Source organism: Larus michahellis, chromosome 10, assembly GCF_964199755.1.
Source record: "Larus michahellis chromosome 10, bLarMic1.1, whole genome shotgun sequence".
NCBI classification, from domain to species: domain Eukaryota; kingdom Metazoa; phylum Chordata; class Aves; order Charadriiformes; family Laridae; genus Larus; species Larus michahellis.
The window spans coordinates 12,091,929-12,110,686 of record NC_133905.1 but is presented as its reverse complement, the minus strand read 5'-3'; the positions used below and the strand labels follow the sequence as shown (position 1 = coordinate 12,110,686).

At 42.3% G+C, this 18,758-nt stretch overlaps 1 protein-coding gene across 1 annotated transcript in view; it reads right to left on the bottom strand.

The window, feature by feature from the left end:
• Nucleotides 1–10,044, bottom strand: part of PPP4R2 (protein phosphatase 4 regulatory subunit 2) — a 34,342-nt gene extending 24,298 nt beyond the window's left edge. The window contains exons 1-2 of the mRNA XM_074602678.1: nt 9,841–10,044; nt 8,965–9,046 (exon numbers count right to left, since the gene is read on the bottom strand). Coding sequence (XP_074458779.1) covers nt 8,965–9,046; nt 9,841–9,874 — 116 coding nt within the window. The 5' untranslated portion in view covers nt 9,875–10,044. The remainder of the gene's footprint in view (nt 1–8,964; nt 9,047–9,840) is intronic.
• Nucleotides 10,045–18,758: the final 8,714 nt, after the last annotated feature.

The following is an 18,758-nucleotide window of genomic DNA, read 5'->3' as shown; positions in this document are numbered from 1 at the left end:
TTTGTGTACTTTTTAATCTGGTTGATGATCTTCTAAATAGTATTTCCTGCATAACTTAATTATAAAAGATACAGAATTTTTCAGGAACTCTCAGAAATCACTTTGTGTACAGCAACTGTTTTCTCAGTCCACATCTGCCTCATTTCTGTAAAACGATCTGCAAGACAGATTTCTGCAACACTTAATGCAAGACTTTGATCCAGTTATTACTACAAACAAACTATACTAGGAGTAGTTATTTTTTAAGAGGCATGACTTCAATGACCATATTCTTTAAATTTCATTTTTAACCTTTAAACTTCAACTAAAGGACATTCACATCAGGCTTAGAATTGTAAACAGTATCACTTAATCAACTAGCAAAACAAGTTCAGGAGGGGGGGGAAGGCATCTGACTTTCTCTCACAAGTTGCAACCACAGGTGCCCCAAGAAACATTTATATCCCTCTGCTCTACCAAAGGTAACTGTAGCTGCATTTGAATAGCACTAGCCAAACAGATTGTCAATCGCAGATAGACATTATCTGTGTCAAAATACCTCCCCAAAATCACTTACATAGTCCAGATCTGTCTTTAACATGACTGGACATTTCATTGAAATTTAGACAGCCATATTTATTTCAACTTTAACAATTTTGTGGATTATTCTTAGCTTTTACTTGTTTTCATTTCAGATAAAATTTCACTGAACAGATTAGCGTTCACTAAGGCACGTTTCAAGAGTGATGCTATGCACTGTATAATAGAGATTCTGCAGGAATTCCATAGCAGAATTCAGACTGCATCGCATTCAATAGATACTGCACAGGAAAATCAGGCAAAGGTGCTACATAATTCTACAGGACTCTGGAATCAATGGAGGCAGAACACAGAAACATTAAATAGATGACGCCTTCTCAGTAAACCTGTATAGCAGAGGTGCAGAAGTCAAAACATAAGTATTATGCAATAGGTGAAGCATATTTTAAAGTCTTCCTGAATTTACAGCAAGCTAAAATTACTATCTCTACAGGCACTGCCTACAGAAAAATCACTCTGAGTAATATAAAAATTAATGTTTGGATAATTGCATATATAACCTCTTGATTAAAGAGGTAGCAAACTAAATTCCACATACCTGGAATAACTTGTGTCCTATATTAGTAGGTATCACCAGTTTGCACAGAATAAGCAAATAAACAGAAGAAATGCTTTAACTCATCTGGTAGATGTAGATAGCACTGTTACATGACCACAGGTCATAGAGATCCACAGGTTACCTCAGAACAGCAGGAGACCATACTGAGGTAATACTATCAAACCTTTACTATATTGAACAATAAAACCAGATAAAGGAAAATGCACCCTGCACAAGTACATTTGGATCTGAATTTACTTTGCACTGTACTCCTATGCTTGCCAGTTCATGCACTGTCCCACAAAAAACACAGGCTTCTCCTGGGTCTGAAAGCAGCACTACCAGGATCAGGTAAACTGCACTTCTATTACTAATTCCTTCCAAAACTGGAAACAAAAGCCACCCAATTGGCTTCCACAAAAGGCAGTTCAGCTGACACACACTAAGCTCACATTGACAAGGTGTACCCTACCTCAATGACCTAATACACAGGCATTAAGTGTTCCTACATCATCACACTCTTATCACTTGTGAGCAAAGCCTCATCAGGTGTAGCCATCATAGAAATCTTGTAACTGCTTTCAAGTAGGATTATGTCTAAAACAGAGACCTGCCAGACACCAGCTTTGTGGAAAAGCAGCATCAGTTTGCTTTATCCACAAACCTGATAATCCACTGCCCCCCAAGACGACCAGACTGCTTTGTATCATCCCTTCTGTGTGCACCATTGCCTTCTTCCTTCCCCCTTAACACGTGCCATCAAGCACGAACCTTCCCAAAATCTGTAGACAGGAAGAAGAAGCAAGGCCTATCAATTACAAGGTCAAAATAGAAAAGCATCCTTGCTACTGCAGAGTGTATGGAGTGGAACAATACTCAAATGTCTGGGAAAGTACTTCAAATTAATAGTAATGAGCAAGGCCACCATGGCACAGGGGACTTGAGGCCCACTGGAAAAGACAGAGGTAATACTGAGGCAGCCATTACAGCTGCGAAGAAACATTATTAAGAGATAAAGGTATGAACTGATAGAAACTCTGAGGATGAGAACAAATCCGATTAAGCAATGCAGGAGAGCTGAGCTTGAAGAGTAGAAGGATGCCAACTGAAGGATACTAAAGGTGATCACCAGAAGCACATGCAACTGTATTAACATTATTCTGTAGAATACATGGGTGGGGGATGGTGGTGTCTGTGCAAAGTAACAGTGAACCATCCACAAAAAGACCAGCAGGGAGTGTGCTAATAAGAACGGCCTGTACACAGCAACCATGAGGAAAGATGTACTTAAAAAATGATAGTCTGCATGCATATACAGTGACATTTGCAGTTAAAATAGTCCGATTATGCTGCAAAGTTAGTATTGCTATGAGGAGTTTGCCTTTTGTCTTTCCTTACGTGTGTATTCTATAGAGAGACTAAAGTTTACTAGGATCAGTTCATCATGTGCACTTTATAATGGTAATTAAAACTCGACCTTTATCCTGTAAGTCCCACTCCCAACAGATAGGAAGCGGCAGCATTTATAATAAAACACTACAATAGCGTGCATTTCCTAAAGGAGCAAGTGACTTCATCTGTATCACAACTGATTCCTCTGAAGTACTGCAACTGTACATTTGATACATATGTAACTGTTTATAATATAGGTAAAAAAAGCCAGGAAGATAAAATATCTTTGACAAAGATAAATCTGCAGGCTTTTCAACAGAGATTCCTGTCCTCTGGAGGCATCGGTGGATTATGAGACAGAAAACACAGTGTCAGTGGAACGGGAATTAGTGGGGAATAATTCCAGCCACTTAGTGGAATGGAGTTAGTGAGGAATAATAGTAGGAAACCACGCAAGGAAGTTTACTCACATCTCTTGCTTTACTGAGAACATGGAAATGGAAGAGGCCTATATTAACAAAGGCACACAAACTTCTTTCAGAAAAATATTATCTTGTTTATTATGGCAGGAACTTGAGAATGGTTTAAGTTAAAAAAAAAATAAATAGGGAATTACTTTCCCTGAATAGTTCTGAAGATTTCCAGGTAATGATTTGCCTCCAAATCAGAATAAGATTTTCAAACTAGCATACACATGTCAAGCACCAAAACTGCTACTTGAATAAAACTAGAGAACATACTTTATAGAAAAAAAAAAAGACAAATTTAAGCATGTGAAATAAGCTAAAAGATGTATGGCTACAAAAGTCTACTTATTTGTAACATAAGAAAAGGAATTACTATACAAAAGTTCAGAACGCATCATTAAACCACTAAAGCTGAGAACGGAAAATTATTCTCATGCATGCTCACTGCTACCATATCTCCACTCCCATTTTTTTTTTTCCTACAGCAGACAAAGTACTTCCCTCCTGCAACAAAATAATATAAAAGCTAAACTGATCCAAAAGTGTTCCAAAAGTGTAGTAAGAAAAACTACATAGAGTAGTTACATAGAGTACATGAAACAGTACCAAAGGGTCAAAAATACTTTTTGCCATTATCTTTGATAGAACTATAGTTATGTAACCTACATTTATGGTTATACAATTTACCAACAGCAAACCATCCCCAATCTACCTGACCAACCTTGGCGATGAGTGAAGATCAGTAGTCACCGTTAACTCTGATTTAGCAAGACATACAGCACAGTCTCCCATGGCATCTTCGTAGCCAAGCTGGACAGCTACAGACTCCATAGACCATCAGGCCTTACCCAGGAGTGGCTGTGGTCAACGAGGTCCGAAGTTGGAGCCCAACCAGTCACAAATGATGTTGCTCAGAGTCATTACTGCACTGTACCAGCACAGTACCAATACCTGTGCTGGTAGGTGGAAAGCTGAACATCCATCAGCGTGGCCTTGCTGTGACAAAGGCTGCCTGCACACGGGGTTACATTTGCAGTATCAGAGAAGGCAATTATACCCCTCTGCCTGGCACTTATGAGTCCATAACCACAATACTATGTCCAGTTTGGGGTCGCGCAATGCAAAAGAGAGAAGAAAGAGTAGGATGAGCAGAAGGCCACTAAAACGGTTAACACAGCTGCAGCACACAACCTAGGTGGGAAGCTAAGGCAACATGTCTTCTTCTGGAAAACAGAAGTCTATGGTGGCGGAATCTGACTGGTCTTTCACCACTGAAAGGGTAATTGCGCACAGGCGAGATGGAAACAGACTACGTTCAGTGGTGCACAAATGAGGGGTAAGAAACAGTGGTCCCAGGTTGCTCCAAGGGAAACATTCTCCCCAGCGCACATGGTTAAGCGGTGAAACAAGGAGTCCAACAGAGCCTATGTTGGAGATTTTCAGAAGAGGTGCACAAAGCCCCAGGCAACCTCAGCTAGCTTTCGAATTAGCTGCCCTTGAGTATAGGGTCTGACTGAATTACCTCCACAAGTCCCTTCCAACTTACATTATTCTATGATGATACTATAGATGTTCATATTTGCTCTACAATCACATGTATTAAACTTGACTCAAGAAACTTTGCAGAAAAGCATTATGTTGGTCCTCAAGGAAACTAGAGAAGAGACAACTTCTGTCTTCAGGCTTAGATGAGGTACAAATGAGTATTTCAGATCTTCCAGGGAAACTCCACGTAAAGAATTTGACTACATAAAGAAATAAAGACAGAATGTATTTTAATGGCTGCTTATACTGCATTCAGTGCAAGAACTGGTATAAATACACCACATCCTGGCCAGGACACTGTTCTCTACTTCAGCCTAGAACTATTTTACAGTTAATCACTTCTGCCTATATCCTGTATTTCTCCAGATTTTGGTACTTCACTACTTATTTCTGGATTCCTTCCCTGTCAGTAAGCATCTGTATTCTACTTTGCACTACAGTAAGCCATTAAAACTGTGCTTCATAGATGCCTGCCCCAGGGCAGCAGTGCGGGAAACGCAGAGAAAATTGACATAAAATTTTTCATTTTCTTTTGTTTTCCAAGTTTTATTTTCAACTTTAGAACCAAAGGAAAATGCTAATTTTCCTTTCCAGTCCAATAAATTGGGTTTTCTTGGAGAATTACCTAAAAATGCTTCTAAACCATTTATTTGTTTTTGCTATTGAAGGGACAGAGTAATTTTAAATCCAAGAGAATTTCCTAAGAGGTAAGAAAAAAATGTATTTTAAATACAAGACAGAATATCACAACTGACAAGTGATCTTCATATCCATTCTTCAAGAATTCTTCTTAAGAACAAAAAAAGTATTTCACTTACAGCATCGCAGAGCTGCAACTTTTGTACTGTCTCTTAAGGCTCTTTCTACTTCAGAAAAAAAATAGGTAAGTGGGTACCTTACACAAAAAACAAGCACAAAAACACATACTGTTTTTAAAGAAGTCTTTCAGATACAGTCAAGAATTAAGACTAACAGATTTTGTAAGTCCTCACTTTGGTCAGTTTTGCAAGTCACAATGATCTTTTCCAAACTAGAGAAAAGGAGGTTATAATGATCTTCCTCAACTATACCTGGTCTCACTAAGGAAATTCCACGTTACTATCTCAGTAAAAAGTCAAGTCAATTAAGGAGTACCTCCCTCCTCTTTAAAGAAAGAAGTCCTAAGACTCAATACAAGATTATAAAAAGTTGAACCATTAACTTTACATTTCACCTAAGGCTAAGTCTCACCATAGCAACCGTTAAGAAACAAAAATATTTCTAAGTAGCCAAGCAATCAAACTTTTGCTTCTGTTCACATATAATAAAGGAAGTTTAGACTAGCTTTTGCAAATGCAGGCCATAATCTCACAAACAATTAAGTGAATGGTTAACTTTACACAAGAAGATAACTTAAACTTCAAATAGATGAAGTTAACACACGTGATTCCATGATCAGACTTTTACTGCAAGGTACTGATAACACAACTAGTTTACGTTGATAATATAACCAAATTTAGCAACATTTTTATTCCAGACCTTCCTAGTAAATTAAAAAGTCTTTTAATTACAATAAAGGCACACTCTGAAGAACCTTATCACAGTTGCAGTGCTGGCTTATACAATTCTCACCCTACGTTCCTCCCCTACACCACCTCTTCAATTGCACTAGGGTTTGACATACCAGTTAACACAGACAAAGCAAACTGAATCAATGAACTGAACTTTGTTAAGAACAGTACTGCCAAAAAGAAAGTTACTTACAACCGCGAGCAGTTTCCTGCTCTAGGTTACCATGCAGCTATATAAAGAGTTGAACAAGCACGAGTGAAACAGTGACACCAGGGCTGCATTAGCCAAGACTGCTGCCAAGAGAAATACTACTAAAATTACAGCCTAACCTAAACCTGCATCTACCTGTTCATAACTCACTCAGATGAATAAGCACATTCAAACAAATGGGGGCAGGGAAGTACACAACAGCCTTACATGAGCTCGTGCTTTCCATCTCTTAAGCAAGCTATGTATGCCATGATCATGCTTTGATGAGAATATCAAAAGTCATTTTTATTTACTTCATTAGCCCCCTTTCAAACTAAGTTTACTAATTGTTTACAAGGTCTGCTGCAACCATGTCTAGAAGGGGGAGGGGAGAACACTCTACATTTAACCCAGGATGTAGACTGCAGTATATAATCTAAAAAAAAAAAAAAAAAAAAAAAAATCAGGATTCACCACCGAGTAAATTCAAAAGCTGAGAGAACTCCCATTAACACTATATAACTTTTCCAGAAACAACAATAACTCAAAGCAAAAAATACTTCACGTTTCACTTGTCCTTATTTGCCTTGGTCCTCACTTGCACAGCTACTTTTTGTTTGTTACTTCAGGAACAGGCTATGACTGAATAAGATCCATTGTTTTCCAATAAATAAGTCTGCAAACCATTTGTGTAATTACCCCCGACTTAATAATCCAATTTTTTTTTCTTCAAACTGAGCTCTGAACTTCATAAAAATCCTAATGCCACTACAAACTATTATTTTAGATTTCATCTTCTCATTCCAAGGCAATCTTGAACTGATGGTTCAGATTTCTGTTAATTAAAGTTACTTTTGCATAACTGGAAATAATGAATATTTAGCTCATTTTGAATTAACATGTATTTGGTAGGTTTGTGTATTCAGGAACACTTTTATGGTTGTCAAGCTATACAAGCTTAAAAAAAACATTAAGTTCCTATAATGCATATTACCAATCTTTACATGAATGTTTACCATGAGATTCTGATTTTTACTCATTTCTTCCTGGTACTTTGATACATAACACATCAGTGAAAACGGAAGCATATTTGATGAAGAAATACAGACTTTGGTAGGTAATGTGAAGCAAATTAAATGTTATGGAACCATATTTCCATGTCTGCCTCCAGATTATATTACATACTTCTGATGTTCACATCCAACACTTTTTAGAAAACAATTCAGTGCAACTGGAAAGTTCAAGAATGCTGAAAAAAGCTACAGACCTGGAAAAAAAGCCAAAGAAAAGCCTGGAAACATAGAAGGCTGGGGTCTGCATGAAGTTCCAGGTGACAGTTTCCAGTTCAGGTTTAAACAATAGTTTGTAATAGTCAAATAATAATTAAAAAAGTGTCTAGAGTTCCCAAATGGAAATAATATCAGGAATTTATTCATTCTCCAAGTTTCACATAGGGAAGAATTTCCCCAAGATTTTGACCCTACACAATCACTTTTTAAAATACTTTGGAATATCTGTAATAGTGGCAGAAACAATAAGAACAGCCTAAAGAAGTATTTCAGAACAGGAAAAATATTTTAAACATATTATACAGACAAAACACACCACAGTAAACCCATCCTAAAATAAGTACTACAGCAAAATATTAAGCATTACAGCTGTACATTTCTGCTAAGCCAAAGCCTTCTATTCAAAGACCAAAGTACATTTCAGAACTTGTTTCTCTTTCAAAACCATTAATTCAAGCAGTACTAGCAAGCTACTAAAAAAAAAAGAAAAACAAAACAAAAACAAAATAAACCACCAATACCTACAAACCTCTTTAAGTTAGAGGGATTCTAGAAACCCAAAGCAAGCCCCTGCGATCACTGGTTCCTAACAAAACCCTGGTAAAAGCATGTACCTCTTGCTGAAGCCTGTAGTCTGGCATTAGGCCTCAAAAACAAGGAGACAGCCTGGGAGCCAGAAAGTGAGCGCCTCTATAGCAACGCACCCAGGGAAGCCTTTCCCCTTCCTGCCAAATAGTGATCTGCCAAGGAAGTCACCCAGCGCAGCTCCAGCGCTGTGCCTGTCCCCGAGGAGAGGAGCAGGGCTCCTTCCCGCTACCCCTGGCCTTCGGGGGGACGCCCGTGGGGGGACCTGCCGGAGGAAGTCCGAGAAGAGTCAGACCCTGCTGCCAGCAGAAAAACGAGCAGCTACGGAAATACTGAGTAGTTCCCAAAGGTTTCCTCTGCAGAGAGCGGCTCCCTGATTCTCCCCGCTTCATCAAAAGCATTTGGACACAATCATCACACACCACGTTACAAAAAGCCTAGAAAGAGATCCTCTAAGCCATTCATATCTTCATGTAAATAGTACTACCAGATACTGTATACAACAGACATTACAACAGCGAGATAAACTTTCCATTTAGGAAAACCTGAATGTCACATAAAATGTAGAAACAGCAACAGGTTTACTGTACTGAGCAGGATCAATAAGACATGACAGATACCCCTGAGCAAAGCCCATCCAAAAAGACTCCCTGTTAGGTAAAACTAACTACCAGCAAACAAAACTAATCCATCCAAAATTAAATGGAAACTAAGGCACACTTATTTAGCTCACGGAAGCAATCTACAGACAAAAAGAGAATCCAGGTAGCATCTCATGCAGAATGTGTTTTAAGCTACAACTGAAGATCACCAGAAAAGTCACACTTACATTGTCTCTCCAGTCTTAGCAACATGACAAAGAAACTGATCCAGTATTGGACACACTTCCTTCTTTCCTCTCTTCTCAAAATCTGTTGGTATGAGAATGACACAAGAAGAATGGTAAAAGACAGGACAGAACAAAAATTCATAATAATTAGCGATGTGTTTGCTTTAACAATCAGCATGGCTCCCACAAAAATATTTTCACGCTTTCACAAAGCTTCAGTTGTTCCGAAGAGCTCCACCACCTTCCCAACCCTGTAAAACACTTAATATTTTCGTGTTGAGAAGCTACACGCATCCCAGTAGCAGAAGTTCATTTGCAACTTCTTTTGAGCACCTACAACGAGAGAAAGAGGCAGATTTCCTCAGGCTGCACCCAGCCAGGCAAGCCAGCAGCGGGCTGGGGAGGGGGAAGGAGGGAAGCCCCGGGGGAGGGCGGGGGAAGGGGCGGCGGGCAGACGGGGAGCGGCGGGCGCTCCGGGCGCGGGGAGCCCCGGGCCTGGAGGCGGGCGTGGGGGGGGGCGGGGGGAGCCGGTGGGGTCGCTGCCCTGCTCCCCCTCACGCAGCCCACAGCGAGCCTGGGCAGGACGGCTGGGGCAGCGAGGACGTGGGGCTCACCCCCCCCCCCCCGTCCCTACAGGGGAGCCCCCGCGCCTCTCCCCGCTCCGTGGGACCCCCTTCCCTCCCCCGCCACCAGACCCCTCCCCACAGCAAGGGGACCCCGGCCCTCGTCCCTGGCGGAGGGGACCTGCCGCCCTCGGCGAAGAGCCCTCCCTCCCCGCAAGAAGGTCGCGGCGGCGAGGGAGACCCCCCCCACCATTTCCCCCTCAGCCTGGGGACACCGCTCCCCCCACCCCCCCGCGGCAAGCCCGGGCACCACCTTTCAGAGCCTCCTGCAGCCTCTCGACGTCCATGATCCGCCTGGGCGTCTGCCCCCGGGCTCCGCGCTACTCCCCTCCTCCAGCCTCCCCCGCCCGCCCGCGCAGGGAACGGGCTCCGGCCGCCGCGCACACACAGAGACCCCGGGCTCAGCAACCCTCCAACATGGCGCCCGGGCCGTCGCCGTGCGCGGCCCCGACAGCCCGCCCTCCCTCCCGCCGGGGGGCGGGGGCGCGCGGGGAGGCGGGGCCGGGGCGGTGCTGAGGGAGGTGGCGGGGCGGTTCCCACCCACCGAGGGGGCGGCTCCGGCACCGGCCCATCCGCCGCCGGCCTCAGCTCTCCTTCTCCGCGGGCCGGGGGCTCACGCTCGCCTCACGCCGCCCCCGCTACGCAGGTCCTCGGGGAAGGGGATGGGAACGCGGAGCTGCCGCCTGACAGGCGGGGCCGCCCCGCCCCGGCCTCTCAAGGAGCTTGGGCGTCTTCCTCCTCCCTCAGGCTGAGGGCGACGGCTCTTCCCCCACCCTCACGTGTAGTATCTGTTTGTGTATAGATATGCCAGCCCCCACTTTTTATCCTGAGAGAGGAGCCATCTTCCCCCTTCTTTGTTCTACCTACCTCTGCCACCCTTTTGGGCACCTTGAAGCCCCATGGCCACTCTCCCCCCGGCCTGTGCTCCTGGGGATGATCCCATCTCTCACCACAGCTCCATCCAAGGGGAGGTGAAGTCATGGAATGGTTAGAGTTGGAAGGGACCTTAAAGACCATCTCGTTCCAACCCCCTGCCCTGGGCAGGGACACCTCCCACCAGACCAGGTTGCTCCAAGCCCCGTCCAGCCTGGCCTTGAACCCCTCCAGGGATGGGGCAGCCACAGCTTCTCTGGGCAACCTGGGCCGGGGGCTCACCACCCTCACAGGAAAAAATTTCTTCCTGAGATCCCATCTGCATCTCTCCTCTTCCAGTTTAAAACCCTTCCCCCTCATCCTATCGCTCCCCTCCCTGATCAAGAGACCCTCACTTCTTTCCAGACAAGGTCCCCAGGCCGGGCTGCTCCCAGCTGGTAAACCCAGAGCAGAGGCCAGGGGCTCCAGCCTGGCAGCTAGCTGGCCACGTACAGGCTCGTCCACCCCAAACACTTCGGTAGGACCGAGAGACATGCAGTGGCTGTTCCTGGAAGGAAAGGGAAATTCTAATTTAACACACGCACACAAAAAGAAGTTGTAAATAAGGTAGACAAATATCGATGCCAACTGTTATTCTAGGCATATGTGAGCTGGCACATCCGCGGTGGTTTACTATTAGGTAGAATCCTGATATAGACCTGGATGGCGTCCCAGCCTCCTCCTGAGGCATGCCCCGGGAGGCAGCCATGCGCACAGAGGTGTTTGTCCTCCCCAGCGGGCACAGCCCCAGCTGCTCTCCTGGCCAGGGCCAGCTCAGCAGAGATGGGGCTGGCCACAAGCAAGAGCAGATTAGCTGTCTGCAGTAGAAACACAGACTCTGCCGTACCATCTCAGAGGATCCCTGAAAAGATCATAATGCCAGTAGCTGCGCTAACTTCTCCACCCTCCTGGAGGTGCCAGCTTGACCACAGAAAACCACGTTTCTTAGAAGTGCCACTAACATCACAGCAAAATGACCCAGTGTGGGCCACCACAAATGGCTAAGAGATGAACTTGGTACCCACAGCAAGGAGTCCTGTGCTGCAAGCTGCCTTCTTGGACCCCTTGTGTTGATGTTATCATGCAGAAATGATTCACAAGGTGTGCAAGTAATGGTCTCCACTAGCAACTACATCATACAGAAACCCCGACTTTCATTTAAGAAACATATGGCTTCTAAAATCAAGAACCTTTCAGATCCGTTTGACCCTTGGAGGACTACATAATGCTAATAGGGATATGTAAGGTTTCATATTTACAGATGCACTGTACAAAAGCCTTGTTTTTTCTACTATTGTGAAAACCTTTGTTAAAATAAGCAGACCTTCCAAGGAAAGCTCTGTGTTCTTTGTGAAGGCTATGGCCAGGTAGAGGGGAGCTAATGAACCTCTGCAAGCCTCTCTCATTCTACCTGGTCAGCAGGAGGAGGGAAAAGCAGCAGCATGGATTTAACAAACTGACCTTTTGGGACAGAACTTGTTGTCCAAGACACCTGGCAGGGACAAATGTGGAACTGGACATCAATTACAATGAAGTCTCAACAACAATACTTAGCACTTTTACTTTCATGTATGTCTCTTGTGTTACATGTTCCCTTGTAGCCAGCCGGCATCGTTAACTCTATTAACCAAACAAATGACCGACAAAGAAGACGGGGGCGGGGGGGGAAAAGAAATCAACAAACTCCATTGCATGAGATGACATTAAAACCACGGTGAATTTAGCTGCTGTTTTTCTTCTGACCACTTTGCTCATCATAGAGACATGGACCCCATTAACAATTTTAATTGTTGGCCACCTTGCCCTTGCAGCTCTGTAGCACAACTCTCCCTGCCTCACACCCTCTGTAGCACACATACCTTTCTAGCACTAGTGATCTCTATTCATTGAAACTACATTAGTTTGCTTTTATAATTTGACAACAATACACTCTCTACAGCACCAGCAATATCTACCCCCAAAACATCAGTGAAAAAATCTCTTCAACGTGGAAAAGAGCTGGGTTGAAAAAAAGCACTGCAAGAGGACAGGGGAAGGTTTCAAAGCAAGCGGCAGGTACCGGGCTGAAAACAGAAGCACCAAGGCCTGTACACAGATACACCAACAACAGAAAAGGACAATACAATTCAGATTACAGGTTAGCCTATCTCCTTTTCCTCGAGGTCCACTTTATCAAAGTCCAGTGAAAGAAACAAAAATACTAGCTTACCCTTACAACCTTCAGCAAAGCAGAAAAATAAAGACCACACCTTCCCTAGAGCAGAGCTTCTCTTAAATAACTTTCATACCCCAGCTGACTGCATTTCCCCCCAGCTTCTCCATCAGCTCACACCCCAGCACAGCTTGCTCTTTCTAATAATTCTCAGAGCTGCTCACATGCTCTCAATTTTCAGCTCTTCCCGAGGAACTGCACTTCCCAGCACGATTGCTCTTAAAGAATCCCCCCAGCCAAAACAAGCTGAGAGAGGCGTAAACATGCATATTAAAGTCTAGTGCAGTTACACAACCTACTTAAAAAACCCAAGCAAATTCAATTGCCTTAAACAACATCCCATTCCATTTACAGGTATCACCAAAACCAACAAAATAAAGCCTCTAATTGTCAATTTGAAATGTTGTGTTGCTGGCCTGTTCTTTTAAAACAGAAAAAAAAAATATTGTTGTTCCAAAGATACCTACAATTACTAGTGAAAACTGGGAAACATAGTATTTCTTCACTGAAAAAGCAAGTTGCAGAAAAAAAAAAGAAATACGCTTTTTCTAAATTCTTGTACTACATTCAGTAGTATATTCTGTAGAAATATAAAACTAATTTAACACTTTCTGATAGAATAAAACACACTCACCTGTTCTATTAAGTACTTCAGAGCCAATTCTTTACACTCACAAAGTTAACAGGTGAGGTTTGATTTTAATGCTGTACAATGCGGTAGGTGTCCTTGCAGTCCTACGACTTTCTGCACCTTTGCTGTTTAAAAATTACACATTTCCTTGGCACCACTCTGCAACACGGACCCTGCACTGAGGGTGGGCAGGGACACCAGGGGCACCACTTAGATCCTGTCTCTAAAAGTGAGAGACAAGCTAACAGAGCAATTTCTGCAGGATTTACCAGTCGGAGAAAAACGCCTCCGGTTTCATTCTAATCTTTTTATTTCCTATTTTGAAAAAAAAAGTGGAATGAAATTTTTCAAATACTATGCTTCTAAAAGTATATTTGGAAGTTTTTCAAATAATCTACTTCCAAAAACTTCTTTGGTTTCTCCAGGGAAGCCATTTTAAATTGAAATAATTTTTTAAAAAAAGGCAGAGATTGAATATCAAGAGGTCCTTGAAATTCAGTAACAGACGCATAGAATTAATGAAAACTCTATATTTTGTTTTATTTTGTTTCAGGGAAAATGTTTAAAGATATGCAAATAATATCTACCTGCTTCTGAGGAAACTAGAGCCATATCCTCTGGAGCAGAAACAAAATAAAACCCACAATTACTTCTACGGAAATAAAGCAAAGAAAGCGCATGAATGGCTGGTATATTTGTGTGGTAACAAAGGTTATTTCAAATTATTTCATTTTAGGATGAAGCTCAGTTTAGGGCAGGTTTGCGTGTTTTGAAACCCACATTTCCTTAACCAACTGAAAAACATTCCAATTCAGAGCAAATCATCTTTTCCTTCCATTTTTAAAGGAGGAACATTTAAATATAACCCTAGAATACAAAAACTTGTATGTAGTTTCATAATTGATTTGTTGTGTGATCTCAAGCAAATGAAATGAGTTAGGCAATCATACCTGTGTTTCTTCATTAATGAAACAGAAATGGTAATTACTCTTCTTTGTAAGGTACTTGGCACACCTTGTAATAAAAACACACAGAGTGTGATTTCATTTTGTGTCAGTTCCCAATGCTGCTTGTGGAGTATTTACTGAGAATCAGCTATGAAAACATCACCATGTAGGAAAGGAGATGTGGGTTTGAACATTTAACAGAATAATGACGAGAATTTTACAGTCCAGATTTTGGTTTTCTTCTTGCATTAAACTTACAAAAAGCCTAGTTTAGATTTACATTTTAGATTTCTTTAAGCTTCTGCAAAACATATTTTTTGAGAGTTTTCAAAGAGAGCAGGACCAGGCCCTGCCTACAATATGAGTCCAGTTCTGCCTGATGCACTTGGACAAACCTCTATTTTCTTACTTATCTTACACTTGATAAGCTCCCATTGAGCACTGGTAAGGCTGACGTCCATATTCAGCCGTACTGAAGGAAGACACAGAAATAACATCCAAGTTATACAGCACCATGATGTTTAGAACTACAAGACTTTTGAAAGTCTCCACAGAATTATAGACTGCCCAGCCCCTGGGCACCGATCAATAGGCCGATGCTGATTACAATGGTGGAGGGCAGAGGACCAGCAGATACTTCTGCTTTCAATAATGAAGCTTAGATGAGGTACCTAGAGACCCCTGACCTAACCTGACTTAAAGCAATTTCACTCATTGATGTGTGACAGCAATTTGTAAGGTATTTCAGCTCGGTTTGAACCAAAATTGATTAGCGTGCTTTGAAAGAATCTGTAGCAATTCAATACAATACCAAGCAAGCGAGATGCGGCAGAATTCAAATAGTGAGAACAATAAGAAAATGACAACAATCCTATGTTTCAAGACCCACTTAGATCTTCAGAAAATACTGTACATCGATATACATCAAAGGGTTTACGAAAGGAGGTTAAGGGGTTTTATTTCTTTGTTTTGGTTTTTAGTTTATAGCTGCAGAAACTCAAGTGTAGTACACTAAAATGACACTAAAAAGTTGCATGTCTCTGAACCATTCAGGATGGAAAAGTTGGGTTTTTTTTTCTTTAAAGTACATCATAGCCACTTCCAGACAAATTATGTCCCTCCTCTGAGAAAATGACAAAAAATCTTTAATAGGCTTTTAATAGATCTGGAAGACTTGGAAGTGTCAAAAGATGGGAACAGCTCAAGTGTGGTGCCTGAAAGCCATAAAACGCTGAAAACAGAAAAATGGTATTTGTGGGAGTTGGGTTTTATTTGGAAAGTGTACTCACAGGGAGATTAAAAAAAAAGAACAGCTAGATGTGATAAGCGTTCTGGGGTTTGCCGAACTCAGCCACTGACCCCTACGCTAACACACGAGTCCCCACGTATTTTCTCACGTTACTCCACAAGCCGCTGGCAAACCAGTGCCGGTTCCTTTCCCAGCTGGCTTCCTCAGCCCTTCCTCCCGGTATATCCGCAGTATCGAAAGCTTCTTGTAGGCTTCTCTACAAACTGCAAGATCATCCAGATTAAAACCAGACTTGTTTTTTCCCTCAGATGCGAGGAAGCCAGTATTCAAAACAAGTCGCCCTTTAGAAGCGGCCATCGGAAGACCTTTTTTTAAAGTTGTGTGCCCTGAGAAGGCACCTGCTTCACACAGTTCCAGCCACCTCAGCAGGGAATTAAACTGTTTCTGAAGGATTTGGCAAAGATGCTTCTGCAGGAACAGGTCAACTGATGACACGTTTTTCTTTACAAAAAGGGCCATGTCACTTTAGTGTCACTATTTCAATACAACCAAAATATTTTAGTTCTAAGACAGCACACTTTTGGACTATACTGTTGTTTTCACAAAATAACATAAGCAATTATGGTTCATTTATAGAAATGTAAAAGTCAAACCAAAATATTTTAACTCAAAAGTAAACATTAACAAAGTGCTTTGTTAATCTTAAATGCTGCTTCTCATTTTGGTGTTATGTCTCAATTTTAATTTTCATTTCAAAGGAAGTGTTGACAGTTTGTTTTTTATTCCGATCCAGAATGAAAGCAAAATTCCCAAACATTGCTATTTCTTTTGAAGCACAAATAGCCATCCCTTATCTCGTGCCAACAGGAGGCTGTAGTCTGTATGGATCCCAGAGGAGATACACACTTGCCTCAAGAGGACAAAGGGGGAATGTTTCCAGCCTCTGTGGGGACAAACCATGTCCCTGTGCCATCCCATCCCTGGATGGGCACATAGTAGCTATTTACTACCATCATACTTGACTAGATCTGACGGAGAGGAGCAAAACACACTCTGAAATTTGGCTCCTTTATGGTTACAAGTACCTGTTTCTTAAGAGAGGAATCTCTTCTTGAAGCAGTGGGAAGGAAATTATTTGAAATTAAAACTGTCAACAGTTTGTGCTAAAGTTGATAAAGTATCAAGATTTATCCTAGTATTAAAATCTCTTTTTTTTTTTTTTTGGTTAGTTGTACTTTATTCCCAGCTCTAAATGTCACAGAACATGCAGAGAAGTTATCTCAACTATGATCATACTTGTGAGGATGAATGCGAAATGATAGCTGAGCTCCGTTTAGACGTGGTGCTCCATGACGATGTGACAAGGATGTTTGCTGAGTCCAAGCCATGGTTATCGATGTGCGTTCAGCAGTGTGGGAGGGGAGAAAGAGACTGTTCCTGTACCCAGGTCCCTCAGCAGCAGGTAACCAAGCTCCAAGGCCTTGCTTCAGCGAAGAGTTTATTTATTTGTTCCAAACAGGAGATTAGATGGAGGTAACGACTCCAGCAGTATGGCACCAGTGGTGTGGGGAATCATGGATCAGGTCCCTTCCTCGGAGCCACCAGCACAAGGTAAATGCTGATCCTGTTTGCTGTTGTGCCCGTGTCACCGCCGCCTGGCCTGTACCTTGGAAAAACCATGTGCTCTGCCCACAACACTACTGATTGAAGCCACATTTGTGAGCGAAAAATCTTGGATCAGACCATCACCAACCAGTTTGATTGTGGAACATATGTAACCAAACACCACACAACCACACACCTGCCCGGCCAGAGACGAAGCAGCGCTGTCAGAGTACTATTGGTTTACAGCTGGCCTTGCCTTTTCTCATGAATATCAATGGAAGTTTTATTCTTGACTTCAAAGAGAGCGTGACTGAGGCCAACATACCACACAGTCAAGCAAGTTGAGCAAGTGAGAAAACAATTTCATCACCAGGTGGACAACTGGTTTGGCTGAATAGACAACTCACAAGCTTGTCACGCAGAGGTGTCACAGCACAACCAAGCACATCACAGCAGTGACCATGCAAGTGCCAAAGAAATAAAATTAAATACAAGAAGGAGGGAAGGGAAATTATCCTAAATGATCCAATCCGGTAAGGAGCAGAAGATAGTGGAAAAATAGTAAAAAGTATGAGTGAGAGGTAAATCTTGTTTCCTTTGAGATCAGGTCCTGATCTATGGTCACCATTACTCAACTGGAGTTGCACCATTAGCACTTTGAGAAATGTTAAATGTATGCATTTGTCTCTTTCAGTAATACATCCAATATAATACTTTCTCACTACGGTAAAAGTAAAATTGTAGAAGAGGAACATGTTTCTCTGCTCGATGCAGACATACCCTGTATACATACACTACATATACTAACCTCCATCCCAACCAGACCCACTACACACACACACAAAATCTTGTATTTTAAAGAAAATTATCAAAATGCAGAGCTTGCTTAAAACTTCCTTTATTTGTAATGTAAGACAAAGGATTAATGAACACAGAAATGCACTGCTAGGCCTCCTTGGGAGCTGTAAGCAATTGGTGCACTTGCCAAATAAAAATACACAAGCAATTAAATGATCGAGAAAAGGTACAGAATTCTTTACACATACGCTCTTGTTGTGTGTACACACACACAGAGCAGTTTCCAGTTTCCATCTGTAAGCAAAATGACAGCGGAGCTATCTAAGCCCACTTTGTAATATGCGGGCAAATAGGCTAGAAAAACTCTCACGTTATACAAATGATGAAACCAAATGCTCCCCACTCTGGCAGTTCTTTGTTGTACAATGCGCACTGGTAGCCTGACACTTTCTTAAAAGGCTTTGGGCTAAAAGGAGGTGCTCAGCAGCTCTTAATATAAAACCCCTGTTTATCTATCTTCAGCAAGTTCAAGTAAAATATAGCAAATTTAAAACCTGAATATTTGACGCTGATACAGCAAGGACTTGGTTACATGCTTAACTTTATGCATTGCATATAAGCCTACTGACTACCCAGGCAAAATTCGGAGTATCCAACATTTGCTGGGCTAGGGCTTACGTTCAAATAACCCGGGCCCAGTTCTCTGGGCTGTACTCTGCTCTTTCTGCCGTGGTGCCAAAGGTGATTCTTTTCCTTTGTTACCAATACATTCTGTGTGCTGGAGTTTCTGTTCGTTTAAAGAAAACTATCTTCATTT